This window comes from Dermochelys coriacea, chromosome 3 (assembly GCF_009764565.3).
Source record: "Dermochelys coriacea isolate rDerCor1 chromosome 3, rDerCor1.pri.v4, whole genome shotgun sequence".
NCBI lineage: Eukaryota > Metazoa > Chordata > Testudines > Dermochelyidae > Dermochelys > Dermochelys coriacea.
The window spans coordinates 177,770,136-177,794,458 of record NC_050070.1 but is presented as its reverse complement, the minus strand read 5'-3'; the positions used below and the strand labels follow the sequence as shown (position 1 = coordinate 177,794,458).

The window sequence follows — 24,323 nt, the reverse complement described above, 5'->3', positions numbered from 1 at the left end:
AAAGATGACTTTTGTGACTTATGCCTCCTTTACAAAATGTCTAAATAAATACTGTGTAGCTTGGGATAAGAGACAGGTTGAACTTTTATTTCAGAAAAGTCAGTTGAAAGGATGCTTTTGACCTTGATTAGTGCAGATTGCATCTTGCAAGCACTGGTCTGTGTTTGGGGCAGCGGGGGACTGTTTCATTCTGTGGGGTCTCCACAATGGATTGTACCTCCAGAAAAGAGAAGCTATCCTTCCCAGAGCTCCAGTGCGTGTGTTGGTTGTGCTATGCCATATGATGATGCAGCATACTTCCTTCCGGGCCCCAGCCAAATCTAATGGTTGGTGTAGAAGAGGATGGTGTCATATTTCCACCTCATCCCTACATACTGTTTGGGGCTAGATTTGTAAAGGTATTTGGGTGCTTAAAGATGCAGATAGGTGCCTAGTGGGATTTTCCAAATTGTCTAGGTGCCTAATTCTCAGTGGTTTCAATGGGAGTTAGGCACCATGGGTCTTCTGAAAATCCCACTAGGCATCTATCTGCATTTGCAGGTGCTTAAATATCTTTCCAAATCCGTCCCTTGGCTTCTTAGGGGTTACGTGCTTAAAAGTAACTTAAAAGTAACATCTGTGCTTTTTCCCAATCTGTGCCAGGACACCCCCAGAGATACCTTGACATCATCAGATGTTTCCCATGTTGAGACAGAGTCTCTGCATGTTAAAGACCAGGAGACACAAGCTGATTTGGAGCGGCTCAGCAACCTGGAGGGGTCGGAGTACTCAGACCAAGCTGGTATATCATTAAAGGAGATGCAGACAGGGTTTGAATTTACTGTGCAGATAGCTGAGTATAAAGATAACAAGAAGCAGCAGCAGCATGAGAAGATGGTAAGTGGAAGTGAAAATTCAGCCAGAGGTAAGATCATGGTGTATAATGGGAGATGTCATCCAGCCAGGGAGCTCAGCCCCTGAAGGAGAGTGGGAGCATGGGACATCTGAGGCACCTCTCTCATGAGGCAGCAGCTTGGATGAACACAGATTAATATCGAACTGACATTTTGATTTGGTTCAATGAATCAGAATGTTTTGATTTGGGTCAATCTGACCTCAACAAAATAGTTCATTTAGATTTTCCTATAGAAAAATTTTGATTGTGCAGAAATTGTATTTTCTATTGGAAAAAAAATTCAACAGAAAATTCCCAACCAACTCTATAAAATACCTTTTCAAAGGAAACTGGTGGATATTATAGGACTAGTGAGTCAACATGTGAATATTTAAATGCCCAAAGTCTTAGGTACACGAGACCAAATCTGTCCCATCAAAGCCTGATTAGGTCTCTTATATCAGCTTAAATATGAATTGATACCTACTCCCAATTTGTACCAGGATGCTTCCAGAGGTACCCCAACATCATCATACATCCCAGAAGATATGATAGAGGGCTTGGATGGTAAGAGGCAAGCAGTCCATTTGGAGAACAGGGCAAAGAGAGAAGCTGATGCTTTGCAGCCAGAAGGATTCAACAGCATGGGTGAGATCAGCAATTTGGAGGAGTTGGAACAGCCATGCGGCAGACACATCACAGCCACTGATCTCGAGCTGGAGAAAATGAGGTGGGATTCTGCACTGACCAGGCTGAAACACAAACAGGAAGACAATGAAAAGCAACGGCAGCATGAGAAGACTATGGAGCAGCTACGTCAAGAGGCAACACCCAGATCAGTAAGTGGGGATGGGAAAAAAGCGCTGGGAATGACAGAGAGGGAAACTGTTTCCACACTTCCATAAAGCCTCATTCCTTTGAGTATTCAAGAACATTTTCATCCTGCTTTTACATTAGACCTGAGAATGTGATCCCTGCAGCTCACACTGTTGCTCACAGAGAAGTCAAGATATTGACTCCCCTAAGAACCGTTCCCTAAGACTGTGATAAAATTAAAAAGAGCTGTAAAAGTAATTTTAACTTGCAAATTAAGTTTATTGGGTAAAGTTCAATGGGCTTAAGAAAAACATAGAAGGAATGTTTTCAAAATGATGAATACACCAGAGTAATGGATCTTACTAATGGTTCTACTGATTAACTCATGGCCAACTTTAGGGACAGCTGACTGGGGTGCCAGTTTCTGAAGGGCACCAAATCAACATGAGGGGCATGTCACATGGCTCAGCCCTTGTTTAAGTGTTTGTGTTACTCAGCCACGAAGGGGGGCACTGAAAATGTTTGCCACCCTGGGCAGCAAAATATTGAGGGCCTGCCTTGGTTTACCTGCCTCCATAATGGAAGAAGTCAAAGAGGACTTATTGCTAGAATAGTTTCTGAGAGATTTCCTGAGGCACAGTTAGATGACCAAGCCACAAGTATATCAAAGCAAACAGTTGTGAAGGCAGGTAGATATCTGGTCACCAAGCCCATAAAAATTTGGAAGATGGGCCAGATTTTGCAACCCCTTGCTCACAGAAGTAGCCCTGTTGAAATCACATAATCAAGGGTTTGTAGGATTTGGTCCATTGTTACCAGGTGTCCAGTCTAAAGGAGATAATTTTTTGACAGAGGCAGAAAGGTTTAGAAGATGTGCCTCTTGCAAATCTCAGTTGAGTGGGTTTTCCTGATCACTGTTGCTGTCTCTGGAGCTATTTCTCCTCTCACTTTCAATGGTTGGTTACTGGTGTGAGTAAGAGAAGTATCAGACTGTCTATTCCTATGTCGTCTATGGTAAGATGTATATGTATCTTTAGCATTTCTTGCAGGCTTTGTGCTGTTAGTTAGCACAAGATAGATAGAAAGGTTTGCATTATTATCTATTATTTGTACTGCAGTAGAGATTAGGAGCCTCAGTTAGGTTGGAGGACCACACTTGGCAAGGTGCTGTACAAACCCAGAGATTTTCAAGTTACCTGTAACTTGTGTGTTTGGCAACAAGTACAAGGAGGGATGTGATCTCACTTACACTGGTGTTAAGCAACAGTAACACTAATGGAATTACCAGTATAAATGAGATCAGAATCAGACCTAGTGTATATTGGCATCTTTCAGGCTCAGTCAAAGAAAGAAACTGCCAATTCCTATATTAACATAAGGCCTAACCATTCCCATATAAGGGTTGTGTAAGTACATATGATTGAGCTTTTGGTTATTGAAAAATGAATTAATATGTGACTATGAGCTCACACAGAGCATGGGCTACACCGGTGGTAACATCCAGTACAGACCAAAAGGACTGGGTGTGCTGAGCAACAGGATCTGTACAAAGTAGTGTGCAGAATGCGGTTTTGCAATGTCATGCATCTCTCTTCCTTTTTCCACAGTTTGGCCAAGGGCTCCATGACCTACTCCGGCCCCAGAACCAGTACACCTTGTTTCTATACTGCTTCATCTTTATACACCTCATTTACACAGTGAGGGAGCTGGCTTTCTATTTTGTTATAAAACACTACTTGTTTTGCTTTGCCGTTGTGCTCTATTTCATTTTCAAGAAGATTTTCCAGGATTACAAAAATAAGAAAAAATGTTGCTAAAGCCACAGCACATTTGCTACAGCTGAAACAGATGCTGATCTGTCCTGACTTTTTCCCCACTTTTCCTGCTCCCCATCTCCATTATCCCACCCGCGCTTCACCTAGCATTTCCACATCATTATATACACAATGCTCTAACTTGTGCAAGTTTAACTTACTCCTTTTGAATACTGTAGCTGAATATCATTGTTCAATTACATGTTCTTCCATTAACATATTCAGCATAATTCTGTCACATTCACCTATACTAATAAAGATACATGTAATAGAAATCGCTTTGGAATGTGTCTTTGTCCATTTATTCTCACCTCCCTGGAGGAAGATAGCGGCTTGGCTATGAACCTTGTTTCTGTGAGGCTGTGTGGAAGGGGGCCCACATGGTTATTTACTCTTGGTGTTTTCTCAGTGAGAGGGTTTACTTGTTCCTAGCTGGGATGTGCCATGCCCTTTAGTTCCACACCATTTCTTTTGAGGACGGGTGGCTCATTTTCACTAACAAGTACTCACATTTGTTGCAGCCAAGTTCTGGTGATTGCTGAGATCGCTATAGACTCATGACCCATAAAGGAAGATTTAGGAGATAATGCTTCTGACCTTTCTGTTGGGACTAAGTCTAGTCAGAATTTCGCCCTTTTACAATACCTTTGTCATGCGACATAAGAGTCCTACCACCGGGTGTGGAAAGGTGAGAAGTTGTTTACCCTATGAAACATCTGGTGAGGAGCTAGTACAATCTCATTCACAAACTCACAATGTTAGAATTGGAGCATTATTCAGCCACATGTCCCCATAAGCTTTGTTGTATGTACTTAAATCATTCTAGCATTTGTGTCCTTGTTTTTCCTGCGAGGTCTGCATATGACATTGTGTACATGATGGGGAAACAACTTAATGAACATTTTGGATACCTCAATCCCAACACCTAAAGAGCTGTTCAAGTCAAAGTTTTAGGGGATGATATGGATGTAATTCAAACATATTCCTGAGAGTGCTTTTGATATGCTTGATCCTGGACAGGATGATATTGTGTGTGTATTCAAATGGCATTCTGTTTCCGTACAGAACCTATGCTATGCATGGCAACTAGAGCAAGCCCCTTGAACCACATCCCTGGACGTAAGTCTATCTCAGACCCAGGTCTAGCTATTGGATAAACACTGACCCACCACAGAAAGAGTGCAGATCTCCAAAGTCATCCCACAGCCAGATCTACAGCTCTATATTTTCAAAATAGTGAAAGATCACAAATAGGATCCTCTAGCTTGCATGTGTGCAGAGATCTGCAGTAAATTGAATGATTCCTGAGAGGAGGCTTGACATGGTAAATAAACTGAGGCTGTCTGACACAACCAACATATGTGAGTTCAGGTAACTAGTCCAAATAAAATAAGGGTCAAAGGTTTTATTGCAGCTAGATTTCCTCTTTTCCAAGGTTAGATGACAGTTGGCTCACTCCATACAAGAGACTTTAGGATACTCCCCTGCCATACTCTGTGGTTCCTCTGTAATGCAGCAATTAGCCATAGTTGAATTCAGCCACACTGTATCTGGAATCCTTGGCAGCATGGGGAGGCTGCTGACTAAGATAGCTGTTCTGGTTGACAAGTGCTATCTCTGATGTTGGCCAATGAGAGCCATATTTACTCCAGTGCAATCCTAGTTTACAACTGTAATTGAGATTTTGCAGAAAGTCAAGCAGCTGGGATATCACTTGTGTAAAATCCAATCAGCCTGAGAACCCTTTAGATTACAGATATTTCTATCAGCATCAATGTGGAGAAACCAAATCAAGTCCACTAGAAGATCCATATATAGGGGTTCCCCTCTGTAGTTCTGTAATGCCACCGTGTTTCCAATGTGAACTTCCTAACAGCTTTCTGCATATCTGTGATAGCTTAGGAGTTGATTGGATGTTTGTACACATTTTTAAAATAGGTTGGACTGACAGAGGAATTTGAATGGCTGTTGACAATTAAACAGTGTTATTAAGCCAGAAGTGAAGAGATTAAAAATTATGAGTGCAAACACAAATGTAAACACTTTATAAGTGTAATTACCTGTTTCCAATAACCTGGGATGGTGGTGGCTAAAAGTGCCATTGAGCTGAAAGGGGGAAAATGAGGATTTTAGTGGGATGTGTCCGATTGACAGATGAGACATACATTCCATGCAACACGAGGGATGTAGTGCTTAGGAGGACAGGTAGCACAAGAGTCAAAGGGCCTTGGCAACACAGCTGAGTTACTGTAGCAACAGGGAGAAGAGTGGAACAATGAGGAGGGGGCTCTTCTTCTTCAATATGTAGATGATTTGTTAATTGCTACAGTGGGCCTAACCCCAGTCCTCAAAACCATTGTGGGCCTCCGAGGATATCAGGTATCGAGAAGCAAGGCTCATATTGCCCTCCCGATGGTACAATTCCTGGGGTTCCACATAAGGTAGGGGGAGCATCAGCTTTCCAATGAGAGGAAGGAGGCTGTCTGCCAGGTTCCCATTCCCATTAATCATAAACGCCTCAGAGCCTTCCTGGGCATGGCGGGGTTCTGTCGGATATGGATCCCGGAATTTGGACTGTGGGCTAGACCCCTGTATGATTGTGTAAAAGGAGCAGATCATGACTCCTTCTATTGGACCCCAGAGGCCGACAGGGCATTTAAAATCTTGAAAAGGAAGATAATGGAAGCTCCGGCTCTGGGCCTCCCAGATCTCACTAAGCCGTTTCAGTTGTATGTACATGAACGAAAGGGGGTGACCATAGGAGTGCTCACCCAGTTGTTGGGAGCATGGAAATGTCCCGTGGCCTAAGCAGCTGGACCAAGTGGCAAAGGGATGGCCAGCGTGCCTGCGGGCAGTTGCAGCCACAGCCCTGAACATGGCTGAAGCTGAGAAACTAACTTTGGGAGGGACAATACAGATATAGACCCCCCATATGGTCCGAGCCTTATTGGATGCAAAGGGGGCCCTTAGGCTCACCCAGGCTCGGATGGCTAAGTACCAGGCTAAACTTCTATAGAACTATGAAGTCACCTTACAGTCTTGCCCCTCCCTTAACCCCGCCACCCTCCTACCAGAGACTGAGAAACAGGAACATTGTTTAGAGATCATAGATGCCCAATACTCTAGCCGTCCGGACTTAAAAGATATACCGTCCTAAATGCAGATCATGAGTGGTATACTGATGGTAGCAGCACTGTGATAAATGGGCAAAGGAGGGCGGGCTATGCTGTCGTAACCCTCCATGACACTGTGGAAGCCAAGGGTTTGCCCACTGGGACCTCTGCCCAGCTGGCTGAACTAGTCGCCCTGACCCGTCCGCTTGAACAGTCAAAAGGAAAGCGGGTCAATGTTTTTACAGATTCAAAATATGCCTTTGGAGTGCTACATGCTCATGCTGGCTTATGGAAGCAAAGGGGAATGCTGACAGCTCAAGGCTCCCCAGTCAAGTATGGGCCCCAAATCCTCCAGCTCCTAGAAGCCGTACAACTCCCCTTGGAAGTGGCGATGGTACACTATAAAGCCCATCAAAGGGAAGATCAAGATGTGGCCAGGGGTAACGCCTGGGCAGATAGAGAGGCTAAGCATGCTGCCACCCTGATATCCCCTCAGACTGAGAATGCCCATATGCATGCCCTTATTCCATCCATGGGGGAGCCTCCGACCCCCCAGTACTCTGGAGAGGAGAGACAGCTAATCGACAAACTCGGTCTCCAGGAAAAGGAGGGATGGCTCCATTCCCCGGAAGAGAAGGTCCTTCTACCGAACGGCCTGATCCAGCTAGAGTTACAGAAATTACATCAAACCACTCATGCTGGCAGGGAAGCACTTATCCAGCTGATGGGAAAATACTTTATAACTTCTGGACTCCAACCCCTGGCTACCCAGGTACAGGTGGACTGCTTAATCTGCCAAAAGAATAACCCCTGACAAGGACATCCAGGGCCACCCGCTGCTCTGGAACCCACTCTGGGTCCCAGACGGGTGTGGCAAATAGATTTTACTGAGTTTCCTCGGACCCAAGGGTACAAATATCTCCTTGTCTTAAGTGGATTGATTCAGCGGATGGCCAGAAGCCTTCCCATGCTGCAATTGCACTGCCAGGACGGTGGCCCTTAAGTTTGTTAAGGAGGTCATTCCTCGCTTCGGACTTTCCCAGTGGATGGAATCTGACAATGGGACACATTTCACATCAAAGATCGTCCAAAGCATCTCGAATGCCTTGCAGATCCCCTGGAAACTCCATACGCCCCAAGACCACAAGCCAGCGGCGTAGCAGAGCGTACCAATCAGACCCTTAAACGACATCTTTCAAAAGTGTGCCAAGAAGCCTCCCTGCGATGGCCTGATGCCTTACCCCTCGTCCTGCTCTGCATCCGCGCTCTCCCAAAGGGTAGATTAGGGCTTAGTCCCTTTGAAATTATGTTTGGGAGGGTATAGCCTATGAATGGCACACTGGTTCTGTCAGGGGAGTGGGAGCTGGGTAATGTTTTTTTGTCTCAGTATATGTGTTCCCTGTCTGCTGTTCTCTTGTCTCTTCACAGGTATACTAAAGACTCCCAGCCTCTTCCCTTGGACTCTCCCGTCCACTCCTTACAGCCCAGCGACTCTGTGCTTGTTCGCACCTGGAAAGACGAGCCTCTCCAGGAAAAGTGGAAAGGACCCTACATCATCCTGCTGATCTCCCATACGGTGGCAAAGGTCGAGGGACACAAGAACTGGATCCATCACTCGCGTCTGAAGGCAGTACCCACCCCTTCATCAGCAGAGCAGTGGACCGTCCACCCTGTTGACTCCGCATCTAGTGACGATCTTGGGTTAAAGTTACTGTTTAAGAGACACAAACAGCGGGCACCTTAGCGCCAAAATGGGCCCACTCAAAAACTGGAAATCCTTGACCGGGAGGACCCTGGTAATAATTAATCGTGTAACCCTGTTATTTTCTATGCTGTTATTTTTAAACTGTGCATATCGGGAACATAATTCCTTTGTTTTACTTGCGCACTATGTTGCTACTTTAACAAACCAAACTGATTGCTGGGTGTGTGCTCCGACTCCACTTTCCCCCAGAACAGGAGTGCCCCTTGTCATGCTGCCCTTAACCCTAGCAGAATTAGTGGCAACCAAAGAGCAGGAAAGTAGAAATCAAACGGACTCACCGTTCTGGGATAAGATCTCTTTTCAGCAAGCTACCTACCAGGATCAGGAGTATTCAATTGCAGTGCTCACTGAGGGAGTGTTTTGTTTTACCCGAAACCAATCTGATCACTATAGGGATCCTGTGGGAAGGAGCTCCTGTTTTATTACACAGTGGGCCGATGGATATTGGATAAAAACTGAGAGGGGAGGTCAACAGTGTGGATGTAATGGTTCCTCCCCTTTTGAGGAAACTCTTACGAATGATCCTTCCACAAAAGGAGGGTCAGGAAATATAAATTGCCATTCAGTTAATATTTCCACTATAGCAGGCCAATGGTGGGTTTGCAGCAGTCCTTATGGTGAGTGCAATTTGAACGGCACAATTAGGAATACCCCCCCTTGTACCCACTGGGGAGGATGGGAAGCCCCCGTGGGGGCATATGAATTGTTTGGAAAAGCAGCCTTAAATATCCCAGGAATCCCTCTAAGAAACAGTCCTTACTGGGCCCTACAGGGTCACTATTTTGTATGTGGCCAAAAGGCTTACAAGGTATTGCCAGCCAATTGAACAGGTAGCTTTTATATAGCTTATGGAGTTCCTGATCTTTCAATAACCACCACACTGCCCAAAGGAAAGATTAGGAATACCCCAGATACCTCTGTTGAGTCACGAGAAGAGACCCGGCGGCGACTCAATGCGGCCTTGGAGGGCAATGCTAAGAATCCCCACACAACTGAAAAGCTTACAGGGTGCTCCATACTGGGAATTGTGCCACTGATTACTGGGCCAGCCATAGCATGCATAGGCCGCTATATTGTATGGCTTCAAATGGTGCTTGAAAAAGTAGCCTTAGAATTAGAGGACTCGATTCGTGATCTAGGGTCAGCAATAGTAACATTAAATAAGGAGGTACAGCAGCTCAGAACGTATTCCCTCCAAAACAGGCTGGCCTTGGACTACCTTTTGGCATCCCAAGGGGGTGTTTGTGCCCTTGTCGGGTCCCGATGTTGTGTATATGTAAATGACAGCAGTTATGAGATTTCTGATAAGGTAGTACAGGCTGAGGCCCATGCCTGAGCAGGAGCACAGGCTGCTTACACTGCCCCTGAGAGTGATTGGTTGCAAACCTTGTTTTCAGGCTGGGGTTTGTCATCTTGGCTTGGTGGTTTATTTAGTCTGTTGTTGAAAAGTTTTCTTCCTGTCTTAATCGTACTGATGGTGTTATGTTGTGCAATATCATGAGTCAGAGCCCTTGTAAAAAACATGGTAATGCATTCCCTTCAGGGCTACCACGAAGTGCTTATGCAAAGTCCCCTTATAAAAAGATAAGAGCCCAAATGAGAAAACTCAGAGACAAGGCTATTGAGTATTCTCAAAGGAGGGAGTTGTTGGGGACACCGGGCATGGCCACTAGGTAACTCAAGGGGATGGAAGACCACGAGTGTCGATGAAGCCCCCTCGCTCTAGGCCCAGATGCCCCCCCCCCTTCCCTTTTCTGCCCAGAGATACTCACAGCAGTCACTCTGAGAAGTTTGCAACAGTGTATTGCAGGCGCAGACTGGCTGGAGCAAGATTAGGTCAAGCAGGACAGGAATGTCAGATAATGCTGAACAAACAACTCCATATATGGGGGAATAGATTATAAGAGGAAAAAGGGGAACTGGCTGGTATACCGGATTGGCTATATGGATACTCAGGGCAGCTTGCTATTGGATAAGCATGCTAAAGAATGAATGTATAAAATATGTGTAACTGCTTGCACTGGTGTGCAGGATTTGAGATTGTTGTCTCCCTGTACCGCTTGAAGCTTCAAATAAACTTTTCTCCTTCTCCACCCCGTTGTGATTATTGGGCAACGCACACCGGGCAACGAATCCAGCTGTTGCCTGCCTCGGGCATTTTGTGCCAACAGCATAAGCATGCAATATCACAAATAGTTTTCCCCTACAGTTTGATGAGGAGCTCTGGGGCTTTTGCCTATGCACAACCAGCTTGCATTGTTCCTATATTACTTCATCTTCATATCCATTATGAAGGAACTGAGCTCTTTCATTATGAGGCATCTTTTGTTCTGCATTGCTGCTACCGTAACTTACTTCGTTAAAGCCTTCCTGTATCATTCACATGCTTTTCTTTGTGCACTTTCAATATACTCAGGCTGGGGAAACCAGTCCTCCAAGCATTTGAGTGTCTTGTGCAGAATAGCCAAACCACTGTCTATGGAAGAAAAGGATTATTAGATGATATGGGCACACACGACTGTGCTTCTCCAATACTTGATCTCAGTTAGGATGCTGTTCTGAGTGCCTTTGCCTGGGCTAAATATACTTATGTAGACTGCTGTGTATGGCAACTAAAATGAGGCACAGTGAGCTTAGCCCAGAGTCACACATACCCCAGATCTGTGCCACACTATGAGCATTTATCAAGTGCAAGGCCAGTTCTCCCAAGAAGATTTCTGAAATATTGTCTCCTTAGGAGACCAACATTCAGACTGGCTTGACTTGAAGCTCCAATGATGTTTTCAAACATTTTGGTGAACCCCAACCAAATTTCAAGTGATCTGATTTGAAATTTGGATAAGTATAAATTATAAATGGATAAGTGCAAATTATAAGTGAAATTTGGATAACCGCCAGCTGTGGTTCCTCACTGCCTCACCAGCCACTCATTCTGCTCACTGCCTCACCAGCCACTCGCTCGCCAGCCAACTCTCAGTCACCTTCTGCTGCCACCTGCCTCTCTACTGTGACCTCTGCACATCATTCTCTTAGCAATTTTCAGGTCTTACAGGCTGGGGAGAAATGCAGTCTCCCCCCCAACTGATTTCAGCTCTGATTGAGCCTTTAAAATAATAAAGAGGCACCTAATAAAGCCTATTTAGCCCTTTCTTTGAACAGGGGGGAATCCACACTTCCTGGCTGGGACACCTGTCCCCCACCTCTCTTATTTTCACAGCGGTCTGGCATTCAAGCCCATGGTTTAACAAGGTCCTTTCAGCTGAGAATGACCCCCTCATCTGGGACAGGTTAAGCATAGTTCTGCTCCTCTTTATTCATACAATAATGACAACATTGGTAACAGCATTTCACTACCCCTGCATTCAGTACTAAAGTGATTTGTAACCCAACACCAGTCAAAGTTGATTACTTGGAGCAACTCACCACTCTATCTGCTGGATATCTAAGCAGAGCAGGAGCAAACTGTATTTACATGAACACACATAAAGTCTCTTTTTCCTCCCAGCTAGCTGTCAGGGGAGAATTCATTCAGACCCTGCTTACATCTGCAAAGAAAAGCTGGAAAACACGATGTCATTGTACCCTAAAGCCTCACAAATTGGACAGCCAATAAAAAGAGCACAAAATGAATTATTAAAAAGAAAAAAGCATGATGATTCCCACTGTTTTGAGGTCTGTCTCATTATTTCTGAATGCTTGACATTGACAGTACTCAACTCAACAAAAACATTTGTCAGCCAACACCAACTTTCTCACAGCTTTATTCCCAAATTCCCTCAGAGCCAGGTATGCACCACCATAGTCAAGAGGCAATAGAAATCACTGGCCTGCTAGTAGGCGGAGATCTGCAGGAACCTGAGAGAAACAGGGCTGGGTCTGTCTGAGAAGAGGATTTCATCCTTAACAGCCAGCTAAATAAAGAGGATAAGACATTGGAAACAAAATTTAAAGAAATCTTTTTGTGGGAAGGGCAAATTATTCTAAATAAAAAAAGATATCACAATGTAGATGATTTTGTTTTAATTAGTGAAATGCACCTGGTGTTACCAGCCTGAAGCAAAACCCTAAAAATCTAAACAATCCCCTAACTTTGGGTAACTTGGATCTGTTGGCTGTCCCCTACCTCTACACTGAGCTGAAATTTCAGACTCAATTTCAACTGAAACACCGGAAAAGTTTTGATCCTGATATAAATCCAAATTTTGAGGCTCAGGGATGAGGATATATGTGCTATTTCTTTATATCTATTGCAGGAATCCAGGCAGGAGAGGAATAGGGTAGGCTGTTACTATTATTTACTATTTAATTATTACTCTAGGCAGAAGTTCTATGGTGAAGCAGAGCACAAGAAATGACCTAAATTAGGTGCCTACGTATGAATTAAAATGGGTGTGTGACTGCATGTGTGTGTGGGAGGGATCTTATGTTTCCCCCGATTTCTGCTGCAGAAATGAATCCCAGCTGCTTAATTCCTTCAACCCTCAAAATCAATTTCCATAAGGTTTCATTTTCAAGCCACTCTTTGCAAGGAAGTAGTCTGGAAAGGTTTTTTTAAAATAATTATTAATTAAAGCTGAGCTGTTTCATGAAGCTCAAATGCCAGCTCTGTTAACAAGGAGTTTGCCTGAGCTCCAATCCCCCTAAGCTACATTTTGAACTTAAGATGAACTATTGTATATACAAGGTTTTTCAAAGCCCAGTTGAAATGTTCCCATTTTGTAATCTTAATTCCAGTAATTTTTTTTTTTGAGGGAGTGCCAGGACAAGTAAGCCCCAAAGTGAAAGTTTAGCTAAGAATAAAAATGATACCTCTCCATTTTATTTGTCCCAGCTGGGTGAAATACAAAAAGCAAGCAATCAGCATTAATAGTAGAAAGGAAATCAAATAAGTTAAAATCTTGTACTTTAAATAATGTAAACTTATTACACAGGAATTTTAAAAAACAACACATAATTTTAATCTGACAGTGTCTCTTTAAGTAGTTTCATTTTCTTGCTAGTCAATGCCAGGGGTTTGAAAAGACATCAGGCTTCTGTTAGACATAGCTATACCTCAGCAAGATCATGTGTGATCCTCTGACCCAGTGAACATCTCAGAGGTCTGCATCATTTGATTATAGCATCACATATCTGACAAAAAGCTCCACCCCGTACCAGTGAGGAGCAGCAGCAGCTTTTAGGGGAAGATAGAGGAGAGGCAACTGAACAGAATTACAGCTGAGGGAAGGTTATTGCCTGTCTCTATTAGGGAGAAGAAGGGGACACCTGCTACTAACTCTGTCTTGGGAGGCTTCAACAAGCTGCAGAGGTAGGTGGTCTGATCCCCTGTGCATGGGAGGACAAGGGGAGAAAGAGGAAAAGCACTTAACTAGTGGCCTTGAGAGTATTGATTGAGTGTATTGCCCTTTATCTAGGGCTCCTAACTATAGGTGCATCTTCGGTTTGCTCTCAGGTGCTGTATTCTGTACAGAACAGGTAAGAGTGACCTACTTTTAAAGGCACCCTTATCTCATATACCCCTTAGGTTAAGTGAGCAATAGAGTATGGGGAACTGTTTGCCTGCCTTTATTTGTGGGATGTGTGTGACACTTGATTGTCTCTAATTTTAGGATGGTTAATAGCATCTGTGCTGCCGATTTCTGTGTGCACAACAGGTGTGGAGGTTGGTTAGAGAGCCACAAAATAAAGATGACAAATCTTCTGCCCTCCTTGTTCTTACTCGCTGCTATTTTAGCAGGCAGCCTGTGCTTGCAGACAAATAGAAGGGAATGATCAGGTGCAATTTCTCCGCTTAAATGCAGGGAGTACTAAAACTATTGCTCTTATTAGTCCTGATTGGATGCTTTCTCTTGGTCACCTGATAAATAGTTCAAGTGCCAGTACTGATGTCTTTAGCACGTGTGTGTATACGTAACATTGTTTGTTCATAGTATAGGAACTTTCCCAAGGTCTGGGGGGATGGGGGGGAGGGGATGGTGGACAGTGGTTGTTCATAGCATAAGAACTTTCCCAAGCTCCAAGTGTACTGTAATCATTCTCATTTGGGGGATGAGGAGGAGAGTTTTTAAATCATTTGGATTTATAAAAACAATTAAATATAGTTGTGTTGGAGAATAATGATTCTAGATCCCGACTTCTAGCTCAAATGTCATCAGATTTCGCTATGACTTGTGGTTCATGTGGAATCAGATTCTGCTCTCATTTGTACTGGTGTAATTGAAGCTACAGAAGTTACTCTTGATTTACACTCATATAACTGAGAGCAGAATTTTCCTGGTAGCACATCTCTCACTTTCTGTAAGTGGACAATCAGGGCCTTGCTGCTAGAAATATTAGGCCCTGATGCTGCAAACACTTGCCCATGTGAGTAACTTCACTCTTATGAGTAGTGAGCCTACCAATGGACTTAGCCTCACTCTGAGGATGCCCCTCCATTTAAATCCCAATATATTGAATTCTTTTCCCTAATTACAGAGAGTATGTGTGTATTGTTGTCATAAATAATTTGTATTCTGTGATTTATATGGAAGAGTATCTGCTTGGATGGAAATGAGAAAGCAGGGTTGCTAAGGCCTAACTGGCTTAATCTTAAGAAACCTATTTAGAGTCTTGAAAAATATAACAAAAGTAATGATTCTCTTTATCAGTGCTCTGGCTTTTGGTCTCACAGAATACAGACTAACACGGCTGCTACTCTGAAACCTAGAACCTGAGTAGTTGCCGATGGCCCTTATTCTGCGAAGGACGTAAGCAAGTACTTAACTTTAAGGCCAAGAGTAGTCCCATGGACTTCAATGATACTATTTGCGTTCTTAAACATGTGCTTACGTGCTCTACTGGATCCAAGCTTATGTGAGCCCCGTGGCCTAGTCTGATTAACTCAATACTCATGTTTCATCATGTGTAAATTGGGACTAATACCTCCCTACCTCAGAAGCAGGGTAAAGGTTAATTCATTAGCGTTGATAAACTATGCTGGGATACTCTGCTGAAAGGTGCTAGTCCAGTGCCAAGATTTACACAAATGTACAGGGGGGGGAATGATTCAAAGGCAGAAGGAATTACTAATATTTGAATTGTCTCAGGGTGCCCTCTTTTGGAGCTTCTGAATCACTGCATTGGATTCAGATGTATCTTCAACAGTCATTCTCTCTTGCTAACATCTGCACTCCGTAATTGAGGGCTTTGGTTTTAGGTATGTTTTTAAAAATGTGAGGAGTCCTTTTATCGCAATTAAATGCAAAATCAGAAGGTGTAATCTGATTTTGCAGGTTTATTGCAGCACTCACCTTAGTCCTCAACCCTGTGCTGTTTCCAATGCGATATCAACGAGGAGTGGTGTTTTGACCTCTACATGTAATTGGGCTGTCAGTCCGAAGTGGCAAAAGAGGCTCTAGTTTGATATAAACAGGTATATTGACTATGATTTCCAGAGGATCCGAAGGAAGATAGGAACCCAAATTTCATTACATTTTAGTGAGATATGGGTATCTCATTTCCTTTAACCCTTTGTCAACAGACAATGAACGGTGTCTCCTGGATGGCTTTCTAACCAAAGGTCTCTAAAAATAAGATGGTACGTGGTCTAAGGCAGAACATTTAGAAGATGTTTTCAGATGATATGTTATCTTATAGAAGCAGAGAGTAGGATGGGGTCCAGACAACAATTTGTCTATGGCTTAAACCAAAGCTGCAAAATTGTTATGGAAACTTACCAGCCAAAGTACAAAATTTGCATGCCTACCCTGATAGGTGATGGTGGGGGTGGAGGACGATGGGAGGTTTTTACTTATCCCTCAAAATAAATAATGCCCAAGGCATGAGGGTGCTTAGAAATTTGTGAGGTTGGCTTAACCAATGGCTCCAGTCATACAGGGTTAAAGAAACATTTTTTTTTTTGGTCTGGCCTCTAGTAAGCTTGAAGCTTATCTTGAGAAGGTTCAGGGGACAGTCCATTGTCTGTTGGAAGGGAGGATAGTTGAATATTTCTACTAGTCTAGAGAAGTTGTTCCACCTTATTTCTATTGTTTAAAGTCCATTCCAGTGAATAAAAGAAAGTTCTCCTGCATCCTCATTGTGCTTGATTCCATGGGACATCCTGGATTTGGAACTGAAGGCTCCTCTCAAACACCTACATTCCTAGATCAGCTAACCTTTTAAGCAGGGATTATATAGTGTGCAATGAATGCACCTAGAGGCGGAAGAGAGCCAATGACAATACCAGGGCATCAAAGGCGGCAGGAGGAGAAGAGTCACTCTCCTGTTTAAAATGAAGTGTCTGTTCTGCTTGATCTTTGTTGTCCCACTGTACTCTCTCTTTCTATTGCCTGCCTGCTTACTCTCCTGCCCCAAATCTGGAACCCAGTCCAGATCTAGGGGAGTCCTTTCATCTACTTTAACAGCAGTTTGATCAAGTGCTTCTATTTTCCAGCCTCTCATAGTGGGGTATCATGAGACTCCCCAGTCCAGGATATCACTGTGGTGCAGGAATCAGAACAGAGATGTAGTGGCTCACCAAGGCCACAATAAACTAAGGACCAAGCTTCATGGATATGTTGTCCAGGTTGAGCCTGCCAAGCCACAGTGAGAATTTTGGATCAGTTGACTCTGAAGATGATGCAGCTGTATGTTGCCCTGTGCAGAATCATGTTGTGGGCTGTTTCAGATTCTGTTCTGCTTAAAAGGGTACTGGGGCCTTGTATTACCCCAGCTTGGTTTTACTGTGGCAGCAGTTTGTGGGACAGATTACGATTAAAGAAGTCTTTACCATCCATTGTTCCAAAGGGCATTGCCCAGCTCAGTCAGCTGGTATCCATTGTCAGCCTTCTCCTGTGATTTCTGCAGAGTGTGCCTAGGAAGAGCCCACAATTAAGAAAACATTAATTGTTCCTGGGCAACAAATAAATACGGTGAAGAAGCTCACTAACCTGTGTTCTCCCTGGTGGCCCTGACAATGCTGTAAGGACAAGATCCAGACAAGGAAAGAAGACCAGGGAGACGCAGAGCTTCTGTATCAATTGACTGGTGAAATTATCTTCTGAATTCTACCTGGATGGCAAACACAGCCTTGCTAGGTGTCAGAATAGTGGAAATGAAAACTTTGAATTTGGGCTGGAAGTGACAAGCCTTTGTCCTCTTTGCTTACCAGCTCAAGATTTTGTAACACTGCATGTTATGTGGTAAATGTATATTCTGCTTGAAGTGTGGAGGGGACCTGATGTAACAAATTGTCTAAACGCTATTTGATAGCTACTGTAGCAGAGATGGGCTAAGAAACCTGGTGTTCAGGCCATGATTAGGTGAAGGTTGATATTTAAGATTAATGTTTTAGATTAGTACTGAAGAGCACAAAATTCATATAAGATTCTCTCACAGATTTCAACCCAAGATGAAAGAAATCTAGCAAGATTATTTGTTCTCCTGATGTTTGTCACAATGGAACTGCAACAATTGCTTCTTTTTATTTGGATCCAGGGTAGTGCTAAAACTGCAAGAAAAGGTTTGGGGCTGAGTTTGAATCCAAAGCTCATCCTCCTAACAGTCTGAGTAGGTTGGAGTTTGAGGTTCCACTTGTGTGCAGACAATGCACGTCATCAACTGATCAGTGGCCCATGGTTTGTAAAGTTCAATAACTTCCTGTCAGTCAGTGGACACAAAGCAAGAGGCAGAAAGATCAACAGGAAGCCTTTGTATATCTTTGCTATTCTCAAACACCACGAGAGAGACTGAGAACTGGTATTTTCTCTTGCTGTCCTTCTACTTCAGAGAAGGATATCTGGAGGCATTTTGACTATAGGAATAGCATCTGGAAGAAGATGACTGCCTGGTTGTCTTCTGTGGGTGCAGAAGAGTGTTCTTGAAACTCGCCTAGGGGCTAGTTAAGGAAGTCTCTGAAGAATCTACTTGTTTGTCAGGCTTGTAAGGCAGTTTGACTGACAAATGACAGCTTAGACCAATGTGAAGAGGGGAACCTTGAGGTATTTTTTCTGGGCATTCACGTAAGAGGCTTCTCTCATGGACTGGGGCCAAGCTGTTCATTGACTGTGGCACAGCAGAAACAGCCAGAACTGCCTATACTGACTGCAAAGGTAACTTACAGAATGGGTACCTTGGACTTCTTTTGTTCTTTTACCAGGTCAAACAGGAAGAAAATTCTCTGTCAAAATGAAGACAAAGATCTTTACAAGGAGCATAAGAAATGACGAGTGCTGTTGCATAGCCCTCGCCATCCAAGGCAGAATGAGACTAGTCGCTGGAGTTGTGGTGCTAGAGTCTGCATCAGGAGATGAGGTGCCCAAGTAGCCAGCGCTGCCACTAATTTCCATTGCTGTTAATCTAGAGTGAAAGAACAATCCATCATCCCAGAGTGATGGATGTGGGAGGTGGCTAGACCTGATAACTCACAGGGACAAGGGGAGAAGAAACAATCACTTCTCTCCGGAAAGGAAAGGATGGCCAAGTGATTAAAGCACTAAACTAGCACTCAAGTGCCTGGGTTCAATTCCTGTCATATCACTTAATGTTTCTATCCCTATTTTACAGAGGGAAAAATAATACATCCCTACTCCACATGGGTGTTGTGGGGATAAATTATTAACATTTGCAGGGTGATGGTACACTTTGGTGATAAGGGCTGTACAAATAGATAGAGATCTTGAAAATAACAAAATAAATAGTGCTTTACCCCTGCCAAAGCTCTTGGCAACTGAACCAAACAAATACAAAAAAAACCCGTGGATCCTTCAAAATACAAACACATAGCAACAACCACAGGACTAAAATAAAAGGAATGAGATATGAAATAAAATGAGATAAAATTCATGGACAGGGACATCAATATTAGGTCAGATTTCCAAGTGCTCAGCACCAGCAACAGGGGCCAGATTTTCAAAAGAGCTCATCTCCAATTTAGTCAGCTACACAAGGTCCAATGTTTTCAAAGTATTCATCAGCCAGCAGCTCTCATTGTGACGTTTCTGGGAAGATTTTTCAAAAGAGCTCAGCATGCAATATATTGAGCTCTTTTGAAATCTGGCAACGTTAGCTCTTTTGAAAATTTGATCCATATTTTCCTAACCTGATGGGATCTAACTTACACGGCATCGCAAACAAGCGGTTTAATTTTTCTCCCTCTCCTCATTCCCAGAACATTGCAACACATTATTTTTTCCTTCTCACTGTGGAATCCAACTCTGTACTGCTATAAAGATGAAAAGATCCATTGGGGAGGGATGTTCTTGCAAACAGTCTGTTTCCCTTTACTGGAAGTAGCAGAATAGAACAGTTCTAAGGTATCAGCTGATTTGCAAAGCAACTATAAAACCAAGTCTGGAAACTTACAGGAAAGGTGAAACTGCATCTTTCATGATCAGAGCTCTCAAACTGTGCTCCAGGAGATGGCAGTCTCAGCAAGCAGGAAACTTGTTCTCCAGCAGACATGCGTTCTTTGTTTTTTAGGTTTATACAGTTGTGGGGCTTTTCTCATAATCTTTATCTTTCAAAGAAGACCAGCAGCCTGTGTGTTTGACAAATATTTGTAGAGTACTGTAAATTCATACAGACTTCAAAATGACCTTTGAGTGAAAACTGGAGCAGATTCCCACACAAAAAGGAATTGGGTTTAGTTACTATTTTTGTATACAAAACCTGTATAAACAGAAGATATTTAAGTGTATGCCCTAAATACTTCACCTCCAAAACTGTGGTTGGAATAGTATAGCTGCATGTTCTTTTTATCACAGCTCTTCAAATCTGCTATCAAGGGCCTGATCCGTCTCTCCTTATGCTGGCAGAACTGCCATTGACTTCCCAAGTTCCATGGACCTTAGAGGATCTACAGGTGCGAAAGGGTATCCCTTTATTTTGGTGCAGGCTCTGAAGCCTTGGCCCCCTTCTTTACCAATATCAGTTACCTTCCTTACCAGGGCTCAATCCTGCAAGACCCTGAGCAATTCTTGACAGAGTTAAGCATTCAATGGGAGGTGACGGCACTCAGCACTTCCAAGACCCCCTCAGCCCCTCACAGGATCAAGCCCAGAATATCCATAGGGGCACAGTGAGGACACAGTGTGTGTAGTGCCACCACACTTAGCTTACCTCTAGCTCAGTCCCCTGTGGGGCCCAGGGAATGGGGTAAGGGTCTGTGCTGAGGAGGCAGCTGGCCTTCTATGGGGGAGAGAGGAGATCTGTGCGTGGTAGGTCTCCTCCTTGTATGTAGCTCTCCAGGGCATGAACTGGCTGTTATTAAAACCTTTATACAGGACAGACCTTTTGGAGCTGAGGTCTGCTAGTTTGCAATGAGGGTCTGTTTCCAAGACAGGGCAATGTGTTTGCTTAGTTAAGCTGACAAAGGAAACCTAAATATATTAACCATATAAATAAAAGGGAAAATATAATAAATACATTGGGCCTGTTTCTCATTTACATTATGAGGTCCCTTGACACTGAAGGGGATTTACAGCAGTTGTAAATGTAATTTATGCCCACTTTAAGGCCCCTTTGTGCTATCTGGATGGTGGAAAAGGACCTTAGTGTGAATGAAAATTAAGATTGGTATGAGGCTTTTGGAAATGGCTTATAACAGAGTAGAAGTGCTAATGTTGCTATTTCTGTTTCAGGGCTGCACATTTTCTTTTAAACAAAATATTAATTTCTTAATAAATTATTCCAAAATCTAGAAGCCTTAAAAGAGACTTTCTATGCGTTTGCTCTTTGAAAGTAACAATTTGTAACTTTGGGGGACTCCACTGAAAAATTAAGAGACAATTTGGATCTCATGCTGATGTCACTCCATTGATTTTTTTTTTTTTGAGTGACTTTGATTTGACACTGCTGTAACTAAGGTCATATCATATGTAAGGCTATATACTGACCTGCTGCGTCCACGTCTTTGACTCAAAGTTGAAAGCTGGATTTTTTTTTTGTTCAATGTCTAACAGTATCAGCAGAAGGGCTGTCAAGCGATTAAAAAAAATGAATCACGATTAATTGTCCGATTAATCGCACTGTTAAACAATAATCGAATACAATTTAAATATTTTTGGATGTTTTCTACATTTTCAAATATATTGTATTCTGTCTTGTAATTGAAATCAAAGTGTACAGTGCTCACTTTATATTTTTTGATCACAAGTATTTGCACTGTAAAACGCAAAAGAAAGTACTGTAGTGCCATCTCTTTATGATGGAAGTTGAATTTACAAATGTAGAATTATGTAAAAAAACCCTGCATTCAAAAATAAACCAATGTAAAATTTTAGAGCCTGCAAGTCCAGTCAGTCCTACTTTTTGTTCAGCCAAGCACTCAGACAAACAAGTTTGTTTACATTTGCAGGAGATAATGCTGCCCACTTCTTGTTTACAATGTCACCTGAAAGTGAGAACAGGCATTCTCATGGCACTGTTGTAAATATCTTGCAATGCCAGCTACATGCCAGATGCTCTAAAGATGTATATGTCCCTTCATGCTTCAACTGCTATTCCAGGGGACATGCATCCATGCTGATGACCGGTTTTGCTTGATAATGATCCAAAGCAGTGCGGACCAATGCATGTTCATTTTCACTATCTGAGTCGGATGCCACCAGCAGAAGATTGATTTTCTTTTTTGGTGGTTTGAGTTCTGTAGTTTAAGCATTAGAGTGTTGCTCTTTTAAGACTTCTAAAAGTATGCTCCACACCTCGTCCCTCTCAGATTTTGGAAGGTACTTCAGATTTTTAAACCTTGGGTCGAGTACTATAGCTGTCTTTGGAAATCTCACATTGGTACCTTGTGTTTTGTCAAATCTGCAGTGAAAGTGTTCTTAAAATGAACATGTGCTGGGTCATCATCCGAGACTGCTATAACATGAAATATATGACAGAATTTGGGTAAAACAGAACAGGGGACATACAGTTCTCCCTTGAGGAGTTCAGTCACAAAGTTTATTCACACATTATTTTTTTAACAAGAGTCATCAGCATGGAACTATGTCCTCTGGAATGGTGGCCGAAGCACGAAGGGGCATACGAATGTTTAGCATATCTAGCATGTAAATACCTTGCAATTCTGGCTACAAAAGTGCCATGCAAATGCCTGTTTATTTTCTGCACAAATTCATGCTCTGTTCCAGTGTGGTCAACCTTGGGGAGGACTTGCATTAGGGGATAAACCACAGGGAAGCCAGCAGGACATAGATGGACAAGGGTTCTGTTTCAAAATGTTCCAGTTAAAATAACTACATTACAAAGGAACTCGGAATGTAGGACCAATTTGATATGTTACTCAATTGGCATAATTTCCAAGGTCTTTTAAGACAGTCCTGATTTGTGAATGATTTTTTTTTTTACTTAAAAGAAAAGTGGATAATTGAATTGAATTGCTTGTGAAATGATGTAGTTCTCACTCTCCCTGTTCCTTCTGGCTTGGTATATTGTAGGTTCCCAGGATGTTCCCAGGAGATGGCAAGTTTCCCCAGCTGTCTCAGGAGGCACTTGACAGGGAAAAAACATCTCATCTATGTTGCAAAGTTCTGTTTTTTAAAATGGAGAAGGTTTTTAAAACAAAAAAAATCAAATCTACTTTGGAAAATTCTTGCTTTGCTCTCCTCTTGCTTGGACTAAAAATTGACTTATCAGTTTCACTTTCTTTGGTAGGAGCATAATCTCCAGTGTTTGGGTTGCAAACTAACGGGGAATTTTAAACGAAGGCAAACTATTTTCACTGACATTTCAGACAATCATGAAAACATTTCTATTCAGTTTTATAATGCCTCCTTTTATTTATTTATTTTAAACTAAATTTTATTATTTGTATTCTGGTTGGTAGCACCTGGTAGCTCTAGTCACTGACCAGGATCCCATTGACCTAGGCACTGTTCAAACACAGAACACTGTCCCTCTCCCCCATTTGAGACTAAATGACCAGACAAAGTCCCTTTTATATATATATATATAAACACACACTCGCGAACTTAAAGTGTAGCCCAACTGAGAATTACTAAACAACAGAAACATGTGACATAAAAGAACGTAAACATAATAAAATCTAAAACTATCCATTTGGAAATAAATACTTTGAACAGAGAAGATAAGCAAGGTAAGCAATGGAATGTTAAACTTTATACAAACATAGAAGTTTTGAAATAGACCTGGAGTCTTATTTGCTTTGAATCTCTGTTGCAAAGATGTTGGATCAAAGCTTGTTCCTCTAATGCAAAATAAATTGTATTAAATATAATTATATGCCACTCACAAAGATTCAAAGACAGACCTCATCAGCCATACAAATATCTAGGTACGTGCATTACAGGTTTCTCCGAGGGTTGGGAAACAATTAATTTAATTTAATAACTGAGTAGGGGGATGGTGTTTTCATTAATTTTATGAAAAAACTCAGTTACCAGCTCATAAGGAGTCTGATCCAAAACCTATACAAGTCAGTGGAAGTCTTTCAACTGACTTCAATGGACTTTAGATCAGGCCCAAAATATACAGAAATCTTTCCCCCCACAAAATGCCTAGGCAATATAATAATGCATCTTCCTTTCCTCATTCTATATATGGGAAAATCACACCTTCTAGTCCCTGCTAATTTTGAGGCAAAAGCCTCACTGCCATTGTCAGAGGTTCTCTAGTATGTTAATGAAGCAATGAGACATGACAGGTTGTGTGCTGTGGGCTAATAATATGTCTTGGAGGTTAATGGCACCTGGCCTTTGTCTTCATGTACAAAGTGACTATGAGCAACCAACTTTTCAGGTATATCATTATTAGCCCTTGATTTACTCTGGTCTGTCTTCTTGCAGTGATGGAAAATTCATGTACATAGTTAAAAAAGACCACACAATCCCTTCACTTCCTAGTTTAGGTGCAAGGTCATGTTTGAGGGGACTAATTACAAAGTGTTTGATTATGGCAATGAAAAATGGCATTAGCACATTTAAGAGGAACAATTTGAAAAT

At 42.5% G+C, this 24,323-nt stretch overlaps 1 protein-coding gene and 1 long non-coding RNA gene across 4 annotated transcripts in view; both read left to right on the top strand.

Annotated features, from left to right (window-relative positions):
* Positions 1-3,777, top strand: part of LOC119853507 — a 39,653-nt gene extending 35,876 nt beyond the window's left edge. For all 3 annotated transcript variants that reach the window (XM_043511891.1, XM_038396645.2, XM_043511890.1), the window contains 3 exons: positions 643-876; positions 1,378-1,713; positions 3,298-3,777. In XM_043511891.1, coding sequence (XP_043367826.1) covers positions 643-876; positions 1,378-1,713; positions 3,298-3,507 — 780 coding nt within the window. In that variant the 3' untranslated portion in view covers positions 3,508-3,777. The remainder of the gene's footprint in view (positions 1-642; positions 877-1,377; positions 1,714-3,297) is intronic.
* An 8,598-nt stretch (positions 3,778-12,375) lies between these two features.
* LOC119853508 lies at positions 12,376-23,128 on the top strand. The gene is made up of 3 exons (XR_006280301.1): positions 12,376-13,690; positions 18,518-20,221; positions 22,800-23,128. It is a non-coding gene; the product is annotated as an uncharacterized LOC119853508 (long non-coding RNA).
* Positions 23,129-24,323: the final 1,195 nt, after the last annotated feature.